The following is a 26,026-nucleotide window of genomic DNA, read 5'->3' as shown; positions in this document are numbered from 1 at the left end:
CTACCGGTGATACCTTTCGTCATTAGTAGTGCAAACATTCTTACGGAAAGCATTTCGAGGAGCTTGTGTCGCTGACCGGCAACGCGCGCAAGCTTCACTTTATTTGGTCTACCGCCTCTTCCCGCGTATAGCTCCCTCGAGTGCCCAGCGAGTTTCGGTCACAAGTTACTGCACTGTCGGTCCTCCACAGGATCAACAGAAACCCCGAATTGAGAACGACCTAGACGTGAATTTCGAGCCGCATTGATTTTCTGCCACCCTTCAAGCTTATTGCCCCAGCCTACTCAGCAACGTCTCGAACCTGGATGGAACACTAGTATCACCATCAAGGGCTCGGATGCTCAGGCTGTCAACTCAAGAGCTAGTGCATAACCCGATCAATCCTTTGCTTGGGCGCTGGCGATATTTTCGGGCTGCTTGTCTGGTTGAAGCAAGCAAAAGCAGTCGCCTGCAGACACGCGATCTTGGAACAAGCAAGTGCATCCATCAGGATCAACTGTATCGGGCAGGTCCAACCCGTCCCGACGCCCAACTACTAGCTGTAGCTTGTTTATGACTAAAGCTGAAGCAGAGCAAGGGGTTTCGTCGACAGATAGGGGTGCCAACACCACTCTTCTACAAGCAACCCTCGCTCACGGTGCTGGCAGCAGCGAGAGGCTACCATTTGCGAAGAGCGCAGCGGTCCGAGCTGCAGCTTGGCCTTCATGTTCAAGGAACGCTTCCAAGCACGTCGCAAAACAGCGGCTCCATCTGCATATTGTTCGAGCAAACGTATCTGTCTGTGGCCATCGTCTCGCCAGTGCAGGTGTCCGGCGCAAGAGGGTGTCCTGAGCATATTGATCACGTGGTCCCACCGATTTCATCGCTCGCCCGCAGCTGCGCGCTCGCCCCGTCGCTCCCCGTTCCTCAGCGCTCTCAACGGCCGCTCGGCACTGATATGACCTTACCCAAGGTTGAAGCCGATTCGCGCACACCGCCAGCGAACCCGCATGCCACGCTCGCCGACTCGCCCGAGACCGAACGTACCCCACTCCTCGCGAGCAGACCTAGCTATCGTCAACGCGCGCTCTCACGAGCATCAGGGAACCCACTCCCCCTCGCCGCATCCAGTCTCGAACCTTCGAGCGATGTCTCACCCGAAGAACAAGCCGCGGCCGAGATTGAGCGAGGCAAGTACTTGCGGCGGAGAAGGGTCAAGATCGCCATCGTTGCGCTTGGAGCGTTTCTGTTGATCAGTGGGATCGTACTCGCGATCGTACTGCCCCTCACGATCGGGAGAAGGGGCAAGGGAGGCAGTGACGATGACAATGGTGGAAGGGACACACCCGATTTCACGAGGTTGCCTCCTCCGAAAGCTGGATTGAGAAACCCGAACTTCCTGGTCACTGGCTGGAATGGAGCCGTCGCGAGTGAGGAGGAGCGATGCAGTCAGATCGGAATTGACGGTAAGTTTGACGGCTGAGCTCATTCACGCGGCAGGAATGCTGTGGCTTCTATCCTGTGATTCAACGGATCACTCGAGTGCCGCTTCCAAGCTCGGCATACATGTCCATGAAGAGCCAGATCGAGGAACTGACGGAAACCATCACTCTCGCTCATTCAGTTCTTCGGGACAATGGTACGGCAGTCGATTCCGCCATAGCTACGGCGCTTTGCGTTGGTGTCGTCAACTCGTTCTCCTCTGGAATCGGAGGAGGAGGCTTCATGGTTATCAGACCTCCGACTTCAACGTTGCCGCTCTCGCCGTATACAGCAACTGCCAAAACTTGTTCGCATGCTCTCTCGATCGACTTTCGTGAAACAGCCCCGACGGGGTCAACGGCAGACATGTTCACTCCCGATGCGAGACCACAAGACGACGAGTGGGACAGTGCGCGAGCGTCCAAGATTGGCGGACTCGCGATCGGAGTACCGGGCGAGATCCGAGGCTTCGAAGCCGCGTACCAGGCCTGCGGTGGAGGTGTCAGTTGGGAGAGGATCTTCCAACCGGCAGCAGATCTCGCTAGGGAGTTCAAAGTCGGCAAGGAGTTGTCGAGACGGCTAAACGCGCGGTGGTCTGGCACCAAAGAAGGCCCCACCATCAGTGAGTGGATGAAGGACGAGGAGGACTGGTCCGACATGTTTACGAAAGATGGCGAGTTCCTGCACGAAGGCGAGCTCGTGCACCGAGAAGCGTATGCCAACACGCTCGATACGATCGCGAAAGAGGGAGCCGACGTATTCTACAAAAAGGGCAATCGCATCGCCGACAATCTGATCGAGACGATCCGGAATGCAGGAGGTATCCTCACTGCCGAAGACCTCGAAAATTATCGCCCGATTGTTTCGCGAGCGCTCGAGGCCGAGTATCGAGGTCGCAAGTATTACACCGGTCACTACCCGAGTGGCGGTCCCATTATTCAGCTCTTGCTCAACACCCTCGATGGGTACAAGGACTACGATGAGGACGGCAAGACTGGTCTCAGCCAGCACCGTTTCATCGAAGCCCTCAAATGTACGTTGATCTCGAAACCGAATGAGGCTCGTACACCTGACTTGAGCTTTCGCCTCGTCTAGTTGCTTTCGCTGCGCGAACCCAAGTTGGCGACCCTGCCTACGTCAACAACGCCCATCGACTCGCCGAGATCCCGACAATCGAGTATGCCGGTCGTGTTCGAGCAAACATTACCGATGTAAGCATGCGAGCACTGCTATTGTGCGACGAGTGGTGGTTGACACTAGAAATCCCTGCCCCGCTACAGGACAGGACGCATCCTCTGCCGTACTACCATCCGAGGTTTGATGTCAAGGAGGACCACGGAACAACTCACCTGTCAGTCATTGATCGCTACGGAGGAGCAGTGTCGCTCACGACCACAGTCAACCTGCTGTTTGGCTCGCGAGTAATGGACAAAGAAACGGGAGTCATCCTCAATGACGAGATGGACGATTTCGCAACTCCTGGCATCCCAGATGCGTTTGGCCTGCGTCGTGAGTCGTTCTCACGTGTTCGTCTGCGCGACGCCTGCTGACGTGTACTTTATTGCGATACAAGCGTCTCCGTACAACTATCCCGCACCGGGCAAACGACCGCTCTCGTCTACGGCGCCGCTCATCATGGACCATCCGTTCTCGTTGTCCCCGCTCGAGCCTCACGGGGTCTACCTCGCCTTGGGAGGTTCGGGAGGATCGCGCATCTTTGGCTCAGTCGCGCAAGTAATCTTGAACCTCGACGCTGGGTACGACGTTGCAAACTCGATCGAGCAACCGCGAGTGCACCATCAGCTCTTGCCAGACTATGTAAGCGCTTCGACTTTTCCCCACAGCCATGTTATACGCTGATCACTCTCCCGCGAGTCATATGACAGGTCACAGTCGAGTCTGGATATCGACCCGACTTGCTCGAAGAACTCGCTACTCGCGGCCACAACCTATCGTAAAGAAGAGGATCACATGTTCTACTCGAAATCTCAAGATCGGTCGCTGATCACTTTCTCGTGCTGGATACGCAGGCTGTTTGATGTCAACGTCGGTATCTCCGAGGTACAAGCCGTGTTGCGGGACAAGGAGGGCAAATTTTTCGCTTCTTCAGATTCTCGCAAGAATGGGTGCGTTTGTCTTCTATCCTACCCGCTAGGAACAATGAATCTGATCCCTCGATTTGGGGTGCAACAGGGTACCCGCTGCATATTAGATCATGCAACCTGAAAATTATGTTTTTTTGATCCGAGAGCATCTTGCTAGCGCTCAGAAGCAACAGTGTGTGTTTCGCCCATTGTCGAGAAGAGTCTACGTTCGACCCTTGCCCTTCTTGGCAACGACATCCTTGCTCTTGTTGTCCATCTTGCTCGCTCGAGCTCGAGGTTCCGCCATCATGCTCTGTTCTCGCTGGTTCAGTTGTTTGTCGATGTCTTGTTGCCTGACACGACGTTGCCGTTCTCGATCGACCGCTTTCGCCTTGACGAGCATTTGCCTGATCTCTTCCTCCTCTTCATCTCCAGTCACATCGTCCTCGTCCTCCTCATCCTCGTCGTCGTCTTCGTCGTCCTGATCAATCTCGTCGAGGATTCGTTGATCTTCCTCGTCTGATCCAAGTTCCAAGTCTGTCTCTTTTCCTCTATCCCACTCTCTCGTTGTTCCTCTCGCGCCCCATTCATGAGCATCATCGTCCATCAATCCCCCCTTTGTCAATTTCCCTTTCCCCTTGTCTCGTTTCATCGTCGATGATGCTGAAGTCGAACCAAGTTTCGCCCCTTCGAACCCACGAGGTTTCTCAAACTGATCACCACCCCCCGAAGAAGCTCGAGGTTTCTTCAAATTGGAAGCAAGGGTCGCGACATCACTCGTACGTTTCTTGGGTGGGTTCAAATCGGTCCTTCGTCCTGAAATGGGCAATTGTCGTTGTTTCTTCTTGAGCGAAGATTTCGATTCCTGGTTTCCGTCTCCTCTTCGTTCTCCTTTCGAATTCGATTGGACCTGATGCGAATTGGGGTCGTTCAATTTCTAATGGGAAAAAAAAAAGAATAGTCATATCGTCAGTGTTAGTGGAACAATTCTGAATCGTGGAGAATGTCTTCTGACCTCGATCTCAATGTTGGCACCTCCAAAAGATCTTCGACCTGAAATCGCGGTCGTTGTGAGTGGCATTGAACTGTAGTACGATGCGTTGGTAAAGGTGGCATCGCTCGAAGAAGCGGTGGTGGTGGAAATGCTAGTCGAGAGGAGTGGGAAGGAGAGGTAGGATGTCTCGTGAATTATCGTAGGTTTACTGTGCGATCGGCAACAAAGGATACATTAGCATTGGCATGAGCGCGAGAGAAAGAGAGATGGAGGAACTTGCGATGAGGCAGACAAAGGGGTCGTGCTAGGTTGATGTGATCGAGGTTCGGACCCCGAAGTGTTCGAATTCAAGTTGACAGACTTGGGAGGCGGAACTGGGGCGGCAGGAGCAGGAGATGGAGCTGATGAAGATGAAGGACTCGCGCCAGGAGTTGTCCGGTTCATGAACTTGAGTCCGAGGGTCCCTTTGCTCAATGATTGCTTCGACATGTTGTTCTGTGAATGACGTCGTGTAAGGAAAAAAGGGCAAGCGCCTCGAGTCGAGAGCGATGAATGTCAAAACGAATGGTTTCGCGAACGGTCATTGACCAAGGCTGTTCTCTCGGACGCGTCATTCAACTCGTGCAAGCCCGTCAAGATTATCTGATTGTCGGTGGGCTACGGCAAAGGTCTCTAAACAACGCGTCGGTGAAAGAAGCGGGGAGGACGCGAAGTAAGTCAACACTCTCTCCCTTTCAGAATCATGAGCTTGCCATCCTTGTTCCTACTCAAATGAGTTTCTCGTAGCAGAGGAGGACATGTCGACTGGAACTGGACCTTCGCAGTTGGCCGCGAGTTCCGCGCAAGCGATTTTGCAACTCCTTGCCGCCGCTCAGTCTCAATCGCACCATCCACATTCGCATTCACACTCGAATCCGGTTCATACAAGTCAAGCTCGACCTTCTCCAGATACACGTGGGAATCAAATCGCTTCCTCGCCCGCAACCACTTCTACAACTCGCAAACGATCCAAAGACGACGAGGTAGACGACGACCGACAGCCGGACGAACCCCCAGAAGAGGAAAGTAGCTCGACGTCTGCAAGCGGAGACGAACATTCAGGTCCATCCCGATCACGACGAGGCAACCAACGCGGGGACCGTCATCGACATGTACAAGCTCAAGATCCCGCAACCTTGTTGTTCAACGATTATTTCGATTTCCCTTCTTCCGATGAAGAAGACGATCCAGATTTCTTGCCCTTCTTGAACATTGCACCACCACCCTCGGAGGCTCCAATCTCGACGCCGGCCACTTCAGAGCATACGACCTTCACGCCTCGAACATTGATGACGCCAGACCCGATCATCCCTCATCAGGAACCTGAAGGCAGTCGAGATTGGTGGGCTCGAGTGTTTGGGAATACTGCCTTGACGGGAGGTGATCAGGACGATGATGACGAGGATTACGTAGGAGGTGACGACGACGACGAGAGTGACGAAGAGGAGGAGGAAGAAGATGAACCGGTTCTAGGGTTGACTCGGGAAGAGTTTGAGAAAGAGTTGGCCCTGTTGACTTCTGAAAACGAAGGGTTTTACAACCAGCAACTCGTCCTTCAACAACAACAACAACAGGCATCGAACGAACCGAGTCGAGGTCAGAAACGCGCTCGAACCTCTTCTCGTGATTCGTCATTAATCACGGAAGAGCGTACTACATCGACTGGTTCAGGACTGGACCAAGGTCGAACAGGGAGTGAGAAGCGACTTCGCAAGAAACCCCCTCTCTCGCCTGTTCCTGAAAACGCTCTCCCTACTCCTCCTGCTCGATTCAATCCTTCAACCCAACCCCCAGCTCCACTTGCGAGTCGACCTGTGCCCACCCCAGTCGCCTCTTCACCCTCGACAACAGCAGCAGCAGCAGCAGGTGAGGTTTCGACAAAGCCGAAACGATCGTCTCGAGCGATCTACACGGAAGAGGAAGCGAAAGAACGACGCAAAGCTCAGGAACGTGAACGTCAAGCCAAAAATCGACAAAAGACGAAACTGGAACGCGAATCGCTCACGTTGAGAGTACAACAACTCGAACGAGAGGTTGCTGAATGGAAACAACAAGCGCTCGAGGCACAAGCACGCGTTCGACAATTGGAACAACGTCGTACTTCCTTGACGCCACGAAGAGATCGAGACATCGCGAGTGATAGTGACGATGGAGGTGAATATCACGAGGACGACGAAGCCGCTTCGACCGAAGAATCTGAATCAGATCCGGACGCGTTCTCGCCGGACGAATCGACTCCACGCAAACAAGGTAGTGCGCAGCTGGTCGATCAGGGGACATCAGGTTCGACGCCAGCTCCCCAACTGGACCTCAACTTGTCGAACCTCGGACAGGACAGTCTGAACCAGTTGTTGGCGATCGTGCACCAGGCAGCATCGAAGCAAGGGTACAGGCTCGATCCGACCAAAATGCAGGCGCAGTGACTGTCTTGCGCGTGTTTTTGCAAGCTCAAGGTGATGGAGATTGTTTTGTTTTTTTCGATATCCGACCTTGTTGTTGTTTCTCTCTCTCTCATCTGTCTAAGCGTGTCGTGATAAGTTGAACATGGTATGATGAGGCGAGCTACTGTCGCCTAAGTCCGAGGAAGAGATAATTTTCGGGTTTGTTTGTTTGTCTCGAAGCGGACCCGCGCCGGTCGCCCTCGCCACTCCTGACCTCTTCCTCCACCTCCCGCCGTCCCCCGCATCTCCTCGCTCTACGCGCTCTCGTTACACCTCACTCTCGTCTCGCAACAAACACGATGAACTCTGGTACGCGCTCCCTTGTGTGCGCGCGTCGAATCCTGAAACTGACGCCTCGTTTGGATATTCTTCCCCCCTCGTCGGCTTCTCAGTCAACCAAGGAGGCAAAGGTGGCAAAGGTGGTAAAGGAAAAGGTGCTGGTGGACTCGACAAGAACCAATCGACTCGTTCGCAGAAGGCTGGTCTACAAGTAAGTCTTGTTTGTTTCCCTCAAGTTATACATCAGCGACTTTGCTCGCCTCGTCACGACCGTATGATCGCGCGCGAATCGCTCATGCGCTAGCAAGACGGTGTCGCTACGCGTACGAGCTGCTTGGATGGATGTCGCGCGATCGAGTCGGCAAGAGGGGTCAATCGAAGGAGCAGCGGGGAGTGATCGCTCGGCATTCGTCTCGCCGCCCCCGACCGACCGAACGCGTCTTCGTACTACTCTTTACGAGTTTACGAACCACCCTGTCTGGTTCGCGACGCGATCGGGTTCCGAGTGCGACTTGTCGCGCTTGTTTTTCCCTCCGATCGCATCTGTCCTCCGGCACGCGTCTCGACCAACTTTCCTCAACAAGCAAAAGGACGCGTCATTCGGCCGAAGAAAGGAAACTGACATGGTTCCTCGTTGGGTTTTTTGTTGACAGTTCCCCGTCGGTCGTATTCACCGTTACCTCAAGGCGCGTACTCAAAACAACATGCGTGTCGGAGCCAAAGCTGCCGTGTACGCGTCGGCCATCCTCGAGTACCTCACGGCCGAAGTCCTCGAACTTGCCGGCAACGCCTCGAAGGACTTGAGGGTCAAGCGTATCACCCCGAGGCATTTGCAACTCGCGATCCGAGGTGACGAAGAACTCGACTCGCTCATCCGTGCCACGATCGCCGGAGGAGGAGTCTTGCCTCATATCCACAAGGTGAGAGAAAACCCATTTTGACAAAGCTCTTCGTTTTCCCATCTGGGTGCTGATCTTTGGAAACAAAAAAAAAAAACAGAACTTGATCAAGGCACCTGGAGAGATGCTCGGCCTTCCTCCTCAACAACAACCCATGTCGATCCCCAAGCCCATGCCTCAAGGTCCCAAGTAAAAGAGAGAAAATCACCCCAACTTGTGTCCTCCCTCGGTTTTGAAGACTTTTTTGTTTCGAAATCTTCCAGTGTTGTCATTTTTCTTCTTTTCAAACTCCCCCTTCCTGCCTCCCCTCAACGACACCCTCGTGTTTGCTTGTGGTCGATACGAGCTTTCTCGCTTCTCTCCTCTCTCTCTCTCATATTTCATTATACCCGTTTTCTCTCTCCCCACTCATTTCTCATCCTAGTTTCTCTCCCTTTTCTCTTTTTTTCTTCCTTCCCAGCCTCGTACCTGAATTTTTTGCTTCGCCTTTCTCTCACTCTTTTGAAACGCCCCCCATTTTTTTCATTCTTTTTTGAAATCCCATTTACCGCGTATGCCCCTGGACCGGATCACCTTTCTCTCTCTCTCACACTTTCGCTCAGATTACATCCCCTCAAGAAATGTCCGCTCAAGGCAGGGTGGTGTTTTGCATTGGAAGAAGCGGAAGAGAATTGCGATTTGTTTAGCGAAACCTGCAAGCTTGAATTGCGTTTTTTTGACATTAATGCTCGCGCTTTCGGACCCATCATCCATTCTTCAGTTATTCGAATCGTTGACTCGGTTTCAGGGTTCGAAACGATTTGCGGGATCCCCCCCCTCGGTGTTCTCAAATTTTGAACCTATCCGAGTTGGTTCGTATCGATCAAAGCTGAAAACGAAACGGCTTGAGGTGATGCAGCATCGTAACGGTCGTCAGAAGTAGGTGCGAGGGCATCGAGCGCCAACGAGCCAGTGTCGTGGTAGTGTTCATCTGTAGTGACATCGATACTCGTGCTCTGCGCTTTGAAGACGAGGGATACACGTCGAACCGCCTTTTGATCAATCCGGTCCGGTAAGAAGTCAGTCCTACTTGATCAACTCGAGAGCCGAATCAGATTCTTACCCTGTAGAGGAGATGAGCTCTGGGATTCAAACAATGAGGACGTCAGTCATGCTGAGCTTTTGACAAGGAGAGAAAGGACTTTTGCCCGTACTCGCACAAGTCTCGAAGATTGCGTATTGTTTCGAGCACGGCTTCCGAACAGCTGTTGCCGAGAGATATGTCAAGAATGTCGGCACGTACGAAACTCGCAACGGATGCTAACGTACCCTGTCTCGGATGCAGCGCGCACGATCACAGACGATACGAACGCAGACCGCTCCAGGAGCGAGAGTTCGTCGTCGCCGATAGTCCAGAATTCAAGCTGAGAGTCGAGCCAGTCGAGTATAGTCTTAGGGGTTAGCGATTTCGAGTCGAATATGGCTTGAAGGTCTGCAGGATGGAACACCTTGAGCGGTGGTATCAAGATTCGAGAGCGATGTCGAGGAACAGACCTTGGAATGCTTGTGCAATCGGATCGGTGGGAACGTCGACAAGAGAGAGAGTATCTATGCGATGAAAATATAAGGGCACTAGTCGGCTGAGACGATGTCAAGTGCGCGCGCACCAAGGGCATCACTATCTGAAAGATTCTTCCAGGCCGCGCCAAGCTCATTTGGGGGAATATCCAGCAAGCTCTGCTCGACCTGATCAAACTGCGTCTTCCTGCGTCAGAGCCGAATATGTTATTGCAGCGAGAGAGGCAGCAAACCTGTTTCTTGGCGCCTAGTGATAGACGCAACAGATGCGCGAATCGGATCGCAAGTTCGAGGAGCATTGTCCGGGGCGGACCATCAGAGAACTTCGAGAGCGCGCGAATCATGCCCGACTCGATCTATAACAAGGTTTTGCTGAGCGATGTGGGTCACGAGTGAAGGCAGAGAGGAACGCACGTTCCGCGAGAGCGATCTGAGGTGCTCTACAGACTCCGGCGTGAGCGAGGCGTGCTGAGCAGTGATACGATCAAGAAAACCCTGTTCCACAAGTCGAAGGATCAGCTTTCGAGGATCTCGAGTGAATCGTTCGATGAAATGACTTGCCCCGTACAGACCAGCTTGTCCCCGGATGAAAAGGTTTCGGGTGTCCGTAGATTCAATGAACTTGATTTGCCTCCGAGTATGTCCCAACCACCACGCTACAATCGTCTTCTGTAGCTGCCTGGGAAACGGAAGCAAACTGTTTGAGCTGCGACTTGTCGAAGAGCGCTGGGCTGGGATCGCACCCGAATTGCGCCTGGCTCGCAGCAGCGAAGGCTGTGGTGCAATAGGACGAGAAGCTGTTCCAAAGCATACGAAACGCGGTCGTGTCTGCCGTGTCCGCGAATAAGACTGCCTGCGCCTCCTGGACGTCTGGAAAACCAGCTTCCACTCGATGCTGCATCGTGGAACGGCGGGTCCGAGCTGACAATGACTCTTCAGCTTCATGCGTGTCGTCTGTATCAGAGACACTCCCTTGAGCTGTGTCTGGCGGCAGGGTGGTGTTTGTGTGGTCACAACCCGTCCGCAAAGTCGAGAGCGGACTGGACTTACCGGATTCAGCAGAATCCCTCGTAGTTGGTGGTGGGCTATATGACGATAGAAGTGCATCGGTAAAGGCGATGTAGGCCACAGCCGAGTATATTGACGGAAAGAAGCTGACAGCTCCAAACTGCCGATCATGGCCAAGTCGAGCCATGCGTCATCCCTTCGGATGAGCCTACACACCTGGATTCCTGGGAAGGTCTGTCGTATGATCCTCCCAAGTACAGAATTTCTGCCCTGGAATTGTCAGTGCTTCCTCATACAGCGCGAGGGCCGTGGAGACTCGGTTCCGCACGTCACGGGTTCGATCGAGTACTGGCGACAGATGATGGAGTAAGTCTCGCAGATGTCTCTTTTTGCGATCGTCGAGCCCGCACGGCGCTCGTACGTGGCGTGGATCCTACACTGACAAACTCAATCAGCTTTGGTTGCGTCTCGAGACCGGGAGAGTCAGCTCACCAAGTTGTTGCAAACCTGTTCTTCATGATTCTCGAATCAACAACGGATAGTCCCGTTTGGGAGAGAGCGGCAAGGGCAGCCAAGCTCAGATCCGAATCAAGCACAGCCGCCGCCGGGTCCGTCTCAGTGGCACCGAACATTTCCTCGTCTCGAATAGCTTCCTGGTCTTCCTCGCTTGGAAGCTGCTCTTCGATTGTCGGGCCTGTATTGAGCCAGTCTTGGAGTTCAAGCGATCCGAGACGATGGTCGAGGCTGAGAGTGCTCGATTCGGCTGGATCCTGTCTCGCTTGCTCGAGGTGCTGCATATGAGCATCGAGATTGTGAGGAGCGACACTCAAGCGACGATCGCGTCGACTCGAGAGTCGAAACGAGCGAGGACTGTCCCAGCTCGTGTCTGGAGTCAGAACTGCACCGGAGGAAGCCGTCGAGGCAGTCGATGCCGAAGATCGTCGACGCTCTCGGAGAGAATAGCGATGCGATGTAATTGTTTGTACAGTCGAGATCTGATCGGAAGCGCCTGACGGAACTTGAGCGAGGAACTCCGGGTATTGCGAGTTGTTGAATGATACGGTTTGAGTCTCGCTTGTCCATGTCTCCTGTGGGACATCGCCGGCAGCGTGGCTGGACGAGAGTTGAAATGCGGACGGATGCATCGAGCGAGAGGAGCGTGCGCTCAATGTGTCCAGTTCAGGAGACGGTGAAAGGGGAGCGCCAGGGGCAGAGTAATTCGCAGCGAATTCCGACACCGCTCGGCATCGCGGATGCTGCCTCAGCAGTGATCCCAATACCTCATGCGCAACGACACGAGCAAGGTCTGATGCGCATAGGCGCCGACTCACGGCTCGAACAAACATCGGAGAGGAAGGAAATCACTGACTTTTCTCGGCATTACTCTGTGCATGTGAGAAACAATAAAGAGAGCGGGAATCGGTAAAAGAGGAGTACAACAAGGGTACGTTATCAATAGAGGCAGCGCGTGGCGCGGGTATCGTGCAGGTCGAGATGTTCGGAGAATCTCTTTTTTTTTGTGGCGGAGATCATGTTGCGTCTCCTTACAGAGCGGGAAGCGACAACGGGTCGAGTCTCGATAGCATCGCGGGCGAAGTCGCTTGCAAGAACAGCTCGATGAGAGATTGATTGACAGGCGTCGATGCGCTCGGGGCCTGTGCGAAGAATTCTCAAGCCTGTCAGCTCTCGCTCGCGCTCAACAGCAATCGCTCTCATCAATCTCACCTTTTCTCGCTCAAATTTGCAGGCCATGACCTTGGCTCGTCGACAAACTGCCTCGACAGCCTCGTTGACGTCGGATCGGATGCCGTTTCGCGATTCGAGCTTGTACGAGGTCAGCCTCGAGACAGTTTCCTCGCGGACAAAGATGCTCAAGCGATGCTCGAGATCGTGCTGCGGGTGTATACATAGCGGCGGTCAGTTCTCATGGGTCGAGATACCGCGACAGGAAAAATTGAAACGCACCTCTGCTTCCGTCAGGCATCGTGCGATTGCCATGAGCGAGCTCATCAGGAGACCCTCAGTACCGTGAGGACCGATGAATCGTTGGATGTTCGGCGTGAAGCGGAAAGGTACCGATTCGGGATTGAAGAATTCGGGTCGATCGGCGGCAAGAGCTGCATCAGGAGATCGCTTAGTCCCGCTTTCGATATGACATTGAGTGCTTCCAGACCTTACATGGTACCATCTCCGAGCTGTGCAATTTTCCTGTCGAACGCGAGATGTGCATTCTTGCAGGAGTGCGGCCCGAAGTCGACAGCACGTAGGAAGAGAAGATGAACGACGCCATCGACATGGTCATGCGTTTGCGGAAGTGCCAAAGATCGCTTGGCGAAACCATCGTGCGGATGAGGTACTGCAGATTGCACCAAAAGCGAATAATGTTCAGTACGTGTTGCGCTTGAGAGAGGCAAACATGCGACGCACCTTTTGCAAGATCGTGTCAGGAATCATCTTGTTCGAGATCTCTTCGTAGATCTCCTGTCGACCGATCGAGAGAGCAGCACGCTATCGGATGTGCGAGAAATCAGCACATCAGAATGAAGCACAGAAAAGAGGGCACAGGCCTACATCGCCTGTCGGAGTCTGCTTGTACAACGCCTGGATCCGCTCTGTGAAGGCCAGGATGGGATCTTCACGTGAGATACCGATTGAGCGGCAGTGCTGTTCGTACACGTCTTGTAGCGATGTGATCGAATCGTCGTTCTCGATGATACGCACACCTCCGCTGAAGGGCACGATCGCGGGCACGTTGAACTGGAGTCCACGCTTTCGTGACTCTTTCCGAGATGCCAAGGGGCTGAAGACATTGCGAGGTAAAGTCAGCAACGTGTGCGAGCTTGCCTACAGATCGCGGGAAAGCACGAACCAGTTGAGCATGCGCAGCAGCTGCATGATCCGTTCTTCGCGCCTTGCATTTCGACCAGCCGGGATCTGTATCGAGAACTGATGCACGCTGCCGTCTGTGCCAAAGAAAGAAAGGCGACGGAAGAAGGTACCATGCGAGTAAATGACCTTGTACTCGTTGTTGACGTGGTTGATCCGCACGAAATTGTTGTTGTTGTCCTCGTGCTGCTCCCAAGACCGAGAAAGCATGAGCCACATCGCTCGTATCGCGGCCAGAGTAGACGCTGTCGGCTCACCTGATGATATTGACCGAACATCTCGATCTCGTCGAACTTTTGGTACTGGAACTCGACGAGCCAGTGACTCGAGTTTGCCAGCTGTCCCAGGTTCGCGGTACGCTTGAGCACAGTCTCGTAGCGGTCTCTCCAGTGTCGCAGACGCTCAATGAATTCGAGCATGGTCGGTTTCGAGGTGACAAAGTCGTGCTTGAATTGTTCCTGGGAACGAGATCGAGAACCGAGTCAGCAAGCTGGGACCGTCATGGTTTCTCCGGAGATCTGCTCACCTTGTCGACCTGAAGGTTCTCTGCGAATCCGGTGACGTTTGCAACCTGGTAGGGTGCGAGCTGTCCATCGTAGTCCGGCTGAAGGGCACGAGCGTTGTATTTCTGAATCTCATGAAGGTTAGCAGGATGAGCAAGCCGCGAACGATCGATCGACGAAGCTCACCTGGAGCGCGTCGTTGAGCAGGTTCGTCACAAGGCGGTAGATATCTTCCTCGGGAGGCGGCCGGAAACGATTGACGAACTGGTCCGTGACCATCTCGAGCGATAAAGCGAGAAGCGGGAACGCCGTCTTGAGGATATTGAGGATCTCCTGGATGTACTCGACTGGGTAGCGATCCTGTGCGCCGGGAGGAAGCTGATCCGATGCTCCACTCGTATCACCATTGGCTGCGGCTGCCGCGCGCTGTTGGTAGATAAGCTGTCGGCGAGCGATCGTGAACTCGTCTCGCGTGGTTCGCAAGTGGTAGAACACAGCCTGACATTGACGAGGATGTCACTGATCAGCTTCAAGAGGTAGAATCGGCACCGAAACGCTCTCACCTGAGGATAGGCTTTCGCAATCTTGACGAGGATGACACGGAAGTACCGAGCTTCTCGCTGACCTGAGAGCGCGAGAAGAAGTTGCGGTACGAACGTGATCCAGTACCACGAAGGGACTTCGCCCTTGTAGTTCTCGAAAGCTTTCGCAATCGTGTCGTTCGCGTCGTCGAGGCTGAGAAGCCATAGCACCCGAACGAGCATCTTGCGCACCTTGGCGTTCTTATAGAGCCCGGCCGCTTGCAGGTAACAGCTGACCGCGTTGGCCGCGATCGTGAGCTCGGTCGGGTTCTCCTTGAACATGCGGTCCTGATACTCGCCCCATTCTGCCCAGGCTTTGGCGAAGGTCATGTCCATCGAGACAGCAAGGTTGAACGTCTGATTCGCCTCGTCGTGCAGGTGCAGCTTGGCGAGGAACATGCCCTTGAGCGTAAAGAATTCGGCCTTCTGCGGGCCGTTGAAGTACATCAAGTTGGTGTTGTTGATGACTTCCAGACCCGAAGCGAGCTCGGCAGGGTTGTGGTAGTGAGACTTGGCCTGTTCGCGAAGCTTGAGGAACGCTTCCTGGATCTCGATGTTGGGCAGCGTGTAGATCTTCGTGAGCGAAGTGATGCAGACCTCGTTGAGATGGTGCTTGCGGGCGACGTGCGCGAATCGATTGATGATCCAAGCCGTCTCGTGGAAACCTCGGTACGCAAATGAGCTCGCGTTCTGGGCGCCGCCAGGTGCATTCGGAGGCGGAACGAGCGGGAGGTAGTGCTTGTTGATCGCCGAGAAGACGTGCTGCCTCCATGCAACGAGATCGCTCCAGATGTTGACGTCGTCCCACAAGTTTGGCAATCGGTCTCGCCATGTGCCCAAGATGCTCTTGAGCTCGCTCGATCGTGTATCGAGATTCGCCGCGGTTGTCTGAATGAGGGACTGGAAAATTGCCTGTGTTTCTTGAAGCTCGACGAACTGCTGGAATACCTGCAGTAGCGGTACATGTGCCTGCGTGACGGTCTCGGGCAGATAATACCACTTGCGCAGAGACAGCTGGATGCCTTCGTCGCAGAGCTTGTTGAAGGTCTTCTTCGCAGCCGTCATCTCGTCGGCTGTCTTGCCCGGGGCATAAGTTGACAGGAGAGCGAGGTATGCTTCGAAGATACGTCGACGAGGGGTCGGGACCGGGTTCATGGATTCGATGGCGGCTTCAATCACAGGACGCTCCTGATTCCAGTCTGCAAGGCGCCAAGCGCATTCGAGCAGCAACTCCTTGTTGTCTTCGTTCTTTGCCATACTGTGGGATCAAGCGAGTCAGTAATGCGAACGGAACGAGACAGGTATGTGAACGATGGTCATACTCGGATAGAACATCCCACTGGAAAGACACCGATATCAGCGAAACATCACATCAAGTGAAACAGACAAGGAGAACATACCTGTTGCAGTTTCTGAGCGGAAACGATCCAGTGGTCTTCCCACAGCGCGAGCTCACTCTCGCTGAACGGCAGCACACCGGTACGAGCAGTGATCTGCGCCGATTCGTACAGGACCTGCGCTTGGTTCCATTCGCCAATTTGCTCCCAGCTACACACGAATAGTCAGGGGTCTGGTTTCAGGGCACAGCAAGAGATGGAAGCTCACCTGATGGCAGCGTTGGTCTCGTTGAATGCAGCTCGACGCCTCCACAGGCCATACACGAGGTCCTCCTCACTCAACTCAGCGTAGAGCTCGGTGAGAGCGTCCATGGCGGTTTCTTTGACCGTCTCAGGTTCACGAGGCAACTCGAGCGTGTTCTGCAGGAGCTCGATACCGGTATGCCAGGCGTTGAAGGTGCGAGCATGGTACCGTACAACGTGTGGCGGAAGGATGAGAGTCGGCGAGCATGCGAGAGCGGCTTGCAAGAGGGTCTGGACGACGTTCGGGCGACGGTCGACACTGCGGAGATGGTACTCGCGCATAAGGAGAGTGACGAGGAACTCGGTCACGTGTCGCTGCTCGGACCGTGCGAGGCAGGCCCATCCAGCCTTGAACGTGGCGATCCAGGTCTGATGAGTCGCATTCGGGTCGGCATACAGCAGCTTGCGCGCTGCGCCGATGAGACTTCCTGTGTCGTACGATTCGAGCTGCTTGACGAATTGCGACGAGAGAGGGTCGAGCGAGGCGCCGGGCGGAAGCACAAACAGGCGATCCTGAGTATCGACGGCGCCGAGCAGGAGGTCGAGCGCTTGGTGGATCCAGTATGTCTCGCTTAATGTCTCCCAGCTCTGGAGACCGACAATGTAGTGTAGGCGGCTGAACAGGCCGGTCGGAAGCGACTTGTCGAAGACGGCCAGGAACTTTGACCGGATGACCGGATCGCGGATCTTGCAGCCCATCAGGAACGCAGACTCGAGACGGAAGGTAAGATCCGATCGCGCAAGGGTGGGATCCGTGTAGATGTCGAGGATCAGGTTGAGGTATTCTTTCTGAAGTGCCTCGCTGTTTCGTGTCTCGAACGACATCATCTTGTTGAGAATGCCGGCCTTTTCTTTCGCGGTCGGATACGTCTCGTCGTGATCGAACACCCACTTCCTCGTCATTTGCAGGAGGAACCGGCAGACGTCGACATTGGACGACTTTTCAACGAGCGTGACAATGCCACTCAAGAACCATCGGCGATCCATATTGAGATACGAGACGCGCTGACGGAGAACTTCGATACTGCTCACGAGCAGTCGCAACTGCGGATCGGCGGACGATACTGCGGTAGAGGCAGCGTGCTCCTTGGCGAAGCGAGAGAAGACCCGAATGAGCGACGGGATGAACGGGTCGATCTGCTCCGGTTCGACTTTGCCCCAAGACTGCAGGATGAGCATGATCGAGGGGAGGTTGTTCATCGATCGCAGGCCTTCGTCCACGGCCGAACGAGCCCATTCGACGAACGCTTTCGCTTGCGGGCTGAGGTTGCTCGTGTCCGTGACCGGTGACGATTTTGGCAGATGCTCGAAGAGGCGCTCAACGACTGGACGCAGAGCGGCCGCGAGACGGGGTTCGCCGCTTGAGAAACCTTTCTCGACAATCGAGTGTAGGATCCCAATGTTCGTGAGGTGCCAGTCTGCCGGTTTGTACGAGCTGACGACATTGAGGACTTCAGCCGAGTTGCACAGCTGGTTCAGGAGGTCCTCCGTGACGTCGTTGGCGAAAGTGCGTTGGAAGAACGACAATTTCACGTTGCTCTCGCCCCAAACACTCGGTCCGATCAGTTCTCGAAGCAGACCGAGGGCGCGGAAGACGAGGTTGTTGCGCTGAAGTGGCTCGGTCGCGTTCGAGATGAACCGAAGAAGATTGTTGACAACTTGATCCCTCAAAGTCGATGGTGGGATGTAGGTTGACGAAGGTCCACTGCTGGTCGTCGAGGGTGCGATCGAACCTGCTCGATCGGCCTTCTTTTCGCGTTTCGGCGAGGTGGTGAGAGCTTGGTCGATCGAGTCTCCTTCCGGCTCGATCTTTGCCTGTTCCTGCTTGGTCAATTCGAGACGCTTCTTCTCCCACTTGAGAATCAGCTCGATCACATCGAGGGTAAGAACACGAGTATCGGAAGTGATGCCGGTGTTGAGAGTGAGTTTCCCGAGCGAAGCAACCATGTGAGGCAGGAAGAGCTCTCGAGTGCTGAAGAAGAGGTCGGGGTGGCGCACGATGAGCTGGTAGACGTTGATCAGGAGAGAGACCTGAGAGCCCTCATCGACGAGAACCTTGCGCGTCCACTTTGCCCAGATGGGCTCGTTAGCCGGAGACGACATGGTCTGTCCGCTTGCCGAATTGCCACTCGGAATCCGTTTCGGCAGGGCTGGAGCGAGGATATCGAGGGCCTCGCTGACAATCTTGCGGGCTTCGGCTTGGTGAGCGCGGAGGAGAGCGAGGTAGATCTGGAGAATGATCTTTGTCGGCGACTCGAATTGTGACAGGAAGCTCGCGATGAGGAGATAAGCTGATTGCGAGGCGATCACGTCGTCGAACCTGATGCTGACCCAACCAAACTTGATCACGTCCTTCTTCGAGTCGCTCGAGTTGATGAGATCCGGGAGGTTGCGCACGAGTTGCGTCGACATGTGGCACAGCTCGACTCGCAATTCCTCCTCGTCGAGCGTTCCAATATCGGGCGCGCCTGCGAGCAAGGGTTGCCAAATCTTCTTGTGCACCTTGCTGATCCACTCGACATCGATCAAACCCGACTCTCGCGCTCCGCGGGAGAACGAGATCAAGAGGATGGGATTGACCAAGAGTCGCAAAGCGGCCGACTTGTGCGCGTCGGTGACACCGGAATTCTCAAAGATGTCGATGAAGCGGTCCAACACGGCACGCTTGAAGGTGACATTCGAGCTGAGGGCGACATGGCGATTCAGGAATCGAGAAAGGACGGTATGGTCGGCCGAAGTCGAGTAAGTGTACGAGTCGACAACGTGGAACAACAGATCAATGTGTTCGGCCTGCTCGAGGAAAGAGATGAAGATCTCGACGACGACCGCGTCTTCCTTGAGTTGTTGGACGTGCGCGAGTCCTTGCATCGCGAGACGTTGCCTTCGCACGTCCGATACCCATCGCTGAATCAGGCGGCTCAAGACCGAGTCGTTCTTGACGATCCACTCCTTGTCGAAGAGAATGAGCTCCTTGATGACAAGCGCCGCGTGGTAGCCGAGGTCGCCTCCAGCTTCGAAGCAAGGGTCGAACAGTTCCGTCACCCTTGAAGAGATGTTCTCGCGAATCGACTGAGCGTGCTCGCACGCGACAATCGCTCGGAACGTCGTCACGAAACGTTCGTCGCTGAGGCGACCGAAGAAGAAATTGGTGGTCTCGGCAGGGTGGAGTCGCGCAAACTTGGATAGCGGAATCGTGAAGATACTCGTCTTGAGTTTCTTGAGCAGTCTCTCGACGTCGACAACCATCTTGATGACTTCTTCGAGGTACTGGCCTGCTGCCGGACTCGGTAGGAGGTGGAACACGTTGACGATCGCGGCCATGACTTCAAGTTCGCCGTCTTCCGAGGGCTGCTTTGCGGACGCTCGTAGCAAATCGCTCGGCACTGCGAGCTTGCGGTAGTGCTCGACGAGCTTGATACCAATCTCGACCTTGAAATAGTTTGGCAACAGCTCGAGCAATCGTGCGAGTCCCTGTGGAAGAGCAATCTAGTCAGTCCCGCACAAGTCTACTCGCAAGTGCTGAGAAGTGCGACATACCTGAAGACTCGCGACCGAGAGCTTTTTATGATCGGCTAGGTTCATGAGAACCGGCTTGAGTCCGGTCTGCAAGAGGTCTTTGGGCAGCTTGCCCTGCGAGATCATGACCTGTTTGAGACTCTGGTACGCTGCATCGACAACTTCGGGCGACTTGGCGTAAAGTAGCTTGAAGTAGATCGAGAGCGCCCGGATCCGATATTGGTTGTACGCGGGCGTGTTGAACTGAGGGTTTGCGAGTGTGGCCGAGAGGAGTTGGACGCTGACGACGCGAAGATGAGTGAGAGGTGCCATCGTCTTGTGAGTAGCCTTGCCCCCGAGGAGTGCGCTGTCTTCCGCATCGGCGATTCCGAGAGCCTCGTGCAAGATTCGAATGAGTTTCTCGTCAATCTCGATCAACGGCGGGTTGCGCGTGACACAGTAAGTCACGGCGTCGATGTGACCGATCTGCATCGTGAATTCAAGGGCCCGCAGCGGTTTCGACCAGATCGGTTGCAAGAGTCGGTCTCGTACCGGCAGAAGGAGTTCGGCGAGCGGAATCTTGGTCACTTCGGAAATGATATCGAGGGCTTGCTTAGAGACCTCTCGCACGGTTGCGATTTGACTGCAGGTCTCCAGCAGGAGGAGACCGCAGAGGTAGTGAAGCGAGGGTGCGTTGCCTTCGAGTTCCTTGCGCAGTTCCGCTTCGTTGCACACGCGAACGACGTGGTACAGCGTGTCGATCACCATCTGCGAGTTGGACGGAGCTTCTCCCGGCATGTCCTTGATTGCAAAGACGAGTCCACGGACAATCTCGACACTGTGCTTGGCGATCGTGCGTTTCGAGAGGTCGACCTTGGACGAAAGCAGGTTGATTCCCATCGCGGCTCCAGTCTTGCGTTGCCACGACGAATCGTAACAGATGCATGCGAGGCGCGACATGAGCTTGCTCACGAGCGCAGCAGCCGAGTCGAGTTCGCTCGTGGTCCGTACCCTCGAGACGAGGATTTCGAGGATTTTGAGTGTCTGTTCGGAAGCCTTGGCGAGATCGGGAGCATCGACACTGCATAGATTTTCGGTAATTCCATCGAGAAGTGCCGAAGACAGGAGTAGGGCATTGTTGGACGCTGCCGGATCCTCTGGAAGGTCGACTCCGGTTTCGAGATCAAAGACGAGGCGCGAGACATCGATGATGTACTTGTTGGCTTCGTCTGCGAATTCCTCGATGCGAGTGGCTTCGTACAGACCTCGCAAGACGTTGCCGAACGTTGTTGCTGGTTCGCCAGTGGGCAGAGCCTGCGAGGACGAATCACAGTTAGATCAACATCCGACTCGAACAAGCACAACCTGGTGCGACTTACTTGTCTGACGAAAATCGCGGTTGAGTATTTCAGGAACTGGTATGCGACTCGGCGGTAGTGCAAGTCTCCGCGTTTGATGATCTTGAGTGCAACATCGACCAAAGGGGTGATTCGGATTGCGGCATCTTTGCCTTCAAACTTGAAATTCAACAAAGCTTCGGTTTCAGAAGCTTTCCATTCGAGCTTTGGCGGTTCGAATCCTTTGCGGTTCCTGCCTCCGATTTTGCCTAGGATCCGCATAGTCGTGTGCGCGTGTTGATGGTTGAACGGCAACGGACGCAAGAGTTTCCACAAACCGACCATGACCTCGTCGATGACGGGAGCCATGAGCGGGCCAAGGAATTCTTGCGTAAGGTTGTCGACGCAGAGCTCGAGAGTCCGCAGTCCTTGACTGATGAGGTCGGTACCGGCCTGGAGGGCGTGAACGAGAGGACGCATGAGGTAGGACAGGTACGGAAGGAGAACTGAGAGTCGAACGGGCACGGTGAGAATGAGTTCGGCAAAGAGGTCCTTCCTGGACTTGTCTGCCGACTTGAGCAGCGCGTTGAGCTGTTCGAGCAGGACCTGCAAGGAAGGCAGAACCTCGTTGTACAAGATTTCGAACCGACCGCCACCGATCGAGCGGAACAGAGCTCGCAAGAGGAGGTAGTACGAGTTCGGCTCGGACGCTTGTTGAGCAAACTTGAGCGAGTTCATGATCAAGTTGGTCAAGTGGGGCAGTAGGACGGGTTCGTTCTTCTCTGGGAAGATTGTCACCGCCATGAACGACATCTTGTACAAGCGCAGCATGACCGAGGTGTTCTCCTTGTTGTTGTTGCCGAGGTCTGGAAGGCGGTCTGACAGGAATCGGAACAGGATGGCGACGAAATGCTGCGAGACTTGATCGTTCGAGAGCAGCGATTGCGGGATCACGAGCAGTTCGTGATTCTGTACAGCAGCATCAGGTTGTCAGTCTGATGTTGACTCGGATGATAATTTTGCACTCCTGCGACTGACCCTGATCAATTCGTCAAAGAAGAAGCCCATCCGGTTCTCGAGCACTTCCTGGAAGATGACGAGTTCGGTGCCGACTAGAGTCGAGGAGAGAACCTCCATGACTTCTTTCTGCTCCCTGCCTCCATCTCGTGACGAGTCGAACACGACCATGCACTTGACGGCGGCATCGAAGAACCGACACATCAATTCGGCATCCGGGCCCTGACCCCCCATCCTCGACAGGGCAACTCCGAGAGTCTTGAATCCGAACAGCAAATTGCGGAACAGGAATCGAGCATCTAAACTCGGCCAAAGCAAAGAAGCAATAGTCAGTCCATGCTACCTCTCGACTCGAGACAGTACAGCGGAAACTCGCCTTTGACCGGATCTGGACCTGGATCGACCATCACAACCGCTTTGCGCACCGGTTTCGCCCGTTCGATATCGACATCATCGAGCTCGAACAAGGTGGGTTCTTTGTCCGCGTCCGCCTGGTCTTTCGAGACCGCCACCTTGTCTCGACTGTCTTCGTCCATGTCCATCTTGTCCTCTTTGTCGGTCACAGTGACCGTTACCTCTTTCGTCTCTTCGACGTCCATTCGGTCCGCTGCTGCGCCATCCTCTTCGATCGCCGCTTTCCCTTTGCCCTTGTCCGGGTTGCGCAAGTCCCATTCGATCTTGTCGGCTTCACTCTGTTTGACCTTGTCGATCGTCTGTCCAAGACTGTCCCTCGATTTGCTGAACTTGCCCCACTCGTCCCTCACTTCTGCCATCGCTTCCATGCGACTGACGAAACTCAACAAGATGCGTTGCAAGATCTTGACTGCCTCTTGAGGTTCCTTGCTCGCGATCGGGTCGATCAAGTTCAACAAGAGTTTCGAACACATGGTTTGAATCGCCGATGCGAGGGTCGGGTCGTGAATGTTGGCACAGTACGTGTGGACGACGCGGGACAGTTGCGACAAGGTGAGGTCGGCTCGACAGTGGTGAATCAAGTCGGCGAGCATCGAGTACGCGAGGGGGCGGAGGTTCTCGTGCCCGGTGACACTGTTGCCAGTCAAGACGTAGTCGTCGAGTAGGGTATCGATCTGAGTGAGGAACGCCGAGCGCAATTCGGATTGCAGGATGTGTCTAGTCGCGATGATCAGGTCCTGGTCAGGAAGAAACACAAAGACGAGGTGAGCTTGAGAATGGTTTGTCAAAGAGGGAGCAAGACTCTATATACCCGCTTCATGGCGACTGCTTCAGATGGACAGTCTTTCATTAACCGAATCGCAATCTCGGGCAGCACGGTGAGGTACGCCGAGAGCGCAGTGTTGGATACCCGGTGTACATAAGCCAAGAACGACATGGTCTGCACAGAAAGACCCCTCAGAATTGGCGACAGGAGAAAGGACAGGAGGAAAGAACGCTGACCTTGGTTTGGGCCATGACCATGCTCTCGAACGCGGCTCGCTTGTCTTTCGGGATCTCGGGGCAGATGCCAACCCAAGATTGACCTGGCTCCATCGACGCGTGCTTCCGAGCTTGAGGCGCAGCTTGCAGTTGAATGAACTAAAAGAGCAAGAGTTGATCGTGATGAGATGCAGAAACGACAATCCAGTAGCGTTTAAACCAGCCGACTCACATCAAAGACGAGGGGAACAAAGATCGCGATCGCCTTGTTGACCATGGGTCGGTACGTTTGAAAGATGAACACGATCGAAGCTGGACAGTCCTGCAAGAATTTGAACGAGCGCATCGCCGGTTGATGTACGACCTGACCCGTCGCCTGACTCCCGTCAGCTTCGAGAGCTGGGGGTCCTCCTGCTGCTGCTGGAGACTGACTCGGTTCCTTCTTGGACGCAGAAGCTCCTCCAGATGAAGCAGTGTCGCTGAATGTTTCCTCGACGACGCTCGCGATGTTTTTGAACAGTTCGGCAACAATCTCGAGAAACTCGTCAACGCTCTGTTCCATTTGGAGCACAGTCTGGTCTGTTGGTTGGGCTGGAGGTTGCTGTGCACCACCGTTTGTGGTGTTGGCAGGCGTGCCATCGGGGTTCGTGGGCGCAGTAGGCGGGGGTGGCCTCGAGTAGGTGCGGTGCAGGTCGATGAACGTCTTCATGCACAGGAGGGCGTTCTCCTCGTTCTCGGTGCGCAAGAGGTGCAACAGCAGACTGATGAGCGAAGGGGCATATTGTCGCAAGGGTTCGGCGTGAGGTAGCCGCAGGAGCACTTCGATCAACAGTTTGCGGAATTTCTGTTTCGCGCGTTACAGTCTTCATCAGTCGCAAATCGCCGCGGAGTGACAACGACAGAGAAACAACTCGCGTTCTCGCCCGAATTGCCAATCATTGAAGGTTTGCCTTCACGCAGGATCGAGATGACGGTCGGAACGAGGACCTCGAACAGTTTGGCGAGGTCGAGGTCCTTCTGGTGCATCTCGATCGTGTCGCGCAGCTCGGTCGCGAGCGAGTTCTTTGCCTTGAAGTCTGTGTCGTCGAATCGAGAAACGGGTCAGCAGAGCGAAAGGGACCAAGGGAGGAGCGAGTCGAGTTGAACACACCGGTCTCATGCGACTTGAGCTTGTCTGCGATCGACTGGAAGTCTTGACCTGCGAGCGTCGAGCCCTGCCCGAACGTGCCCGGGACGGTGCTGGTGGTCCCGGCTTGATTCGAGTGTCCAGGTCCGGTCGAAGTGCGCCTGCCGGTCGAAGACGACGTCGTTGAGGGAGGACCGGCCATCGCTGTGCGTGCGCGCGTGCACTCCTAGCTCCCGAGACGCTAGATGCTCAAAGGTCGCGTTCGAGCTGAGAGTTGTAGAGGTGATGAGGATTGAATCTTGCCCGGAGAGCGGGCGGCGGGCGCTCGAAGATTGGACGCTCGTTGCGATTCGATATTTGAGACATTTCGCACTGTACATGCTGCTCTTTCTCTCTTGCCTAACTCTCGTCTCGGCCCGTGCTTTTGACTCGACTCGTCACCATGCTGTCTCTCGCTTCTGAACCGCTTGGACTCGCGCAGCCGTTCTCGCGCTCGAAACCTCTCACCAATCATCTGGCTTGACTTTGACCGTGTCGGACTTCGTGCCCCATGTTGTAGCATTCATCGCCAGACAACATGTCTTGATGGTGCCCAAGTCCAATCGCTGCAAGCTAATGCGCCATCCTCCTCATTCGTTGCGTCAACTACGGTTCCCCGCTCACGTTCCGAAAGCTCACTGATCCGACGCCAATCTGCGCTCGCTCCCGCCAACGCATCGAAACTATATCGACGCGACCTGATCGACGGGAATTCGATTCGTGACTGTCCTCGTCAACGAGACCTGTATCATCTCGACCATGAATTCTCACAAAATTATATCACACGTGACCTCGATATAGGGGTTTAGTCACAAGTTCGACCACGACATCCCCACCAGATTCCACCTTTGATTCTCCGTCACCTCCGATGTCGTACGGGGCTTGTTCCCGCTTGGTCCCAATTCCAAATTGTCGACTAAACCGAGCGAACCAATTGTCTTGTCGAGATTCTTCGGAATCTCCCAGCAGGGTAGGCGACGTTGGCGCTGGACTCGCGGATGAGGCTTTTGGTTCGGCTTCTCTGTGACAGCGCCAGAAGAGACACGAGCTGGGCGACATTCGCATAATTCTCGCCGTCCAAATTTTTCAGAGACAAGCAGAAGAAAAGAGATTGCCATCAAGTCAGAACTTGGAGCTTGGAGCTGGAGTGGAGTGGACAACAACAGATATGTCGATGCTTGCTTTTACTTTTGCAATCTGAGAGCCCTCACGCGCCTCGCGTTGTCCGAGAAGCGGGAATGGGAA

At 54.7% G+C, this 26,026-nt stretch overlaps 6 protein-coding genes across 6 annotated transcripts; 3 read left to right on the top strand and 3 right to left on the bottom strand.

Annotated features, from left to right (window-relative positions):
- Positions 1-937: 937 nt before the first annotated feature.
- Positions 938-3,673, top strand: JCM15063_004555 (gamma-glutamyltransferase family protein; the record flags this gene model as incomplete). Its single annotated transcript, XM_076678548.1, has 8 exons — positions 938-1,445; positions 1,604-2,494; positions 2,557-2,672; positions 2,742-2,970; positions 3,035-3,279; positions 3,348-3,415; positions 3,492-3,587; positions 3,655-3,673. 8 exons carry the CDS (start codon positions 938-940, stop codon positions 3,671-3,673), a joined length of 2,172 nt encoding a protein of 723 aa, XP_076534292.1.
- A 95-nt stretch (positions 3,674-3,768) lies between these two features.
- On the bottom strand, positions 3,769-5,028 carry JCM15063_004554 (uncharacterized protein; the record flags this gene model as incomplete). The annotated part of the gene is made up of 3 exons (XM_076678547.1): positions 3,769-4,482; positions 4,561-4,747; positions 4,832-5,028. 3 exons carry the CDS (start codon positions 5,026-5,028, stop codon positions 3,769-3,771), a joined length of 1,098 nt encoding a protein of 365 aa, XP_076534291.1.
- A 308-nt stretch (positions 5,029-5,336) lies between these two features.
- On the top strand, positions 5,337-7,001 carry JCM15063_004553 (uncharacterized protein; the record flags this gene model as incomplete). Its single annotated transcript, XM_076678546.1, has 1 exon — positions 5,337-7,001. The coding sequence occupies one exon, from the start codon at positions 5,337-5,339 to the stop codon at positions 6,999-7,001; it is 1,665 nt and encodes a 554-aa protein (XP_076534290.1).
- Positions 7,002-7,318: 317 nt separating this feature from the next.
- Positions 7,319-8,390, top strand: HTZ1 (histone H2AZ; the record flags this gene model as incomplete). Its single annotated transcript, XM_076678545.1, has 4 exons — positions 7,319-7,328; positions 7,412-7,509; positions 7,952-8,218; positions 8,298-8,390. 4 exons carry the CDS (start codon positions 7,319-7,321, stop codon positions 8,388-8,390), a joined length of 468 nt encoding a protein of 155 aa, XP_076534289.1.
- Positions 8,391-9,036: 646 nt separating this feature from the next.
- JCM15063_004551 (uncharacterized protein) lies at positions 9,037-11,907 on the bottom strand (the record flags this gene model as incomplete). The annotated part of the gene is made up of 3 exons (XM_076678544.1): positions 9,037-9,228; positions 9,300-9,318; positions 11,270-11,907. 3 exons carry the CDS (start codon positions 11,905-11,907, stop codon positions 9,037-9,039), a joined length of 849 nt encoding a protein of 282 aa, XP_076534288.1.
- A 399-nt stretch (positions 11,908-12,306) lies between these two features.
- TRA1 (histone acetyltransferase TRA1) lies at positions 12,307-24,944 on the bottom strand (the record flags this gene model as incomplete). Its single annotated transcript, XM_076678543.1, has 23 exons — positions 12,307-12,417; positions 12,488-12,655; positions 12,728-12,879; positions 12,941-13,118; positions 13,190-13,270; positions 13,334-13,562; positions 13,632-13,834; positions 13,906-14,106; positions 14,175-14,276; positions 14,338-14,649; positions 14,715-15,990; positions 16,055-16,071; positions 16,133-16,280; positions 16,338-19,843; positions 19,910-21,181; positions 21,247-22,173; positions 22,243-22,520; positions 22,598-23,372; positions 23,447-23,575; positions 23,638-23,775; positions 23,849-24,460; positions 24,532-24,692; positions 24,767-24,944. 23 exons carry the CDS (start codon positions 24,942-24,944, stop codon positions 12,307-12,309), a joined length of 11,154 nt encoding a protein of 3,717 aa, XP_076534287.1.
- Positions 24,945-26,026: the final 1,082 nt, after the last annotated feature.

This window comes from Sporobolomyces koalae (assembly GCF_050403365.1).
Source record: "Sporobolomyces koalae JCM15063 DNA, S_koalae_JCM15063T_v1_ctg15, whole genome shotgun sequence".
NCBI lineage: Eukaryota > Fungi > Basidiomycota > Microbotryomycetes > Sporidiobolales > Sporidiobolaceae > Sporobolomyces > Sporobolomyces koalae.
The sequence above is the reverse complement of the archived record's forward strand: the minus strand, read 5'-3'. Positions and strand labels throughout refer to the sequence as shown.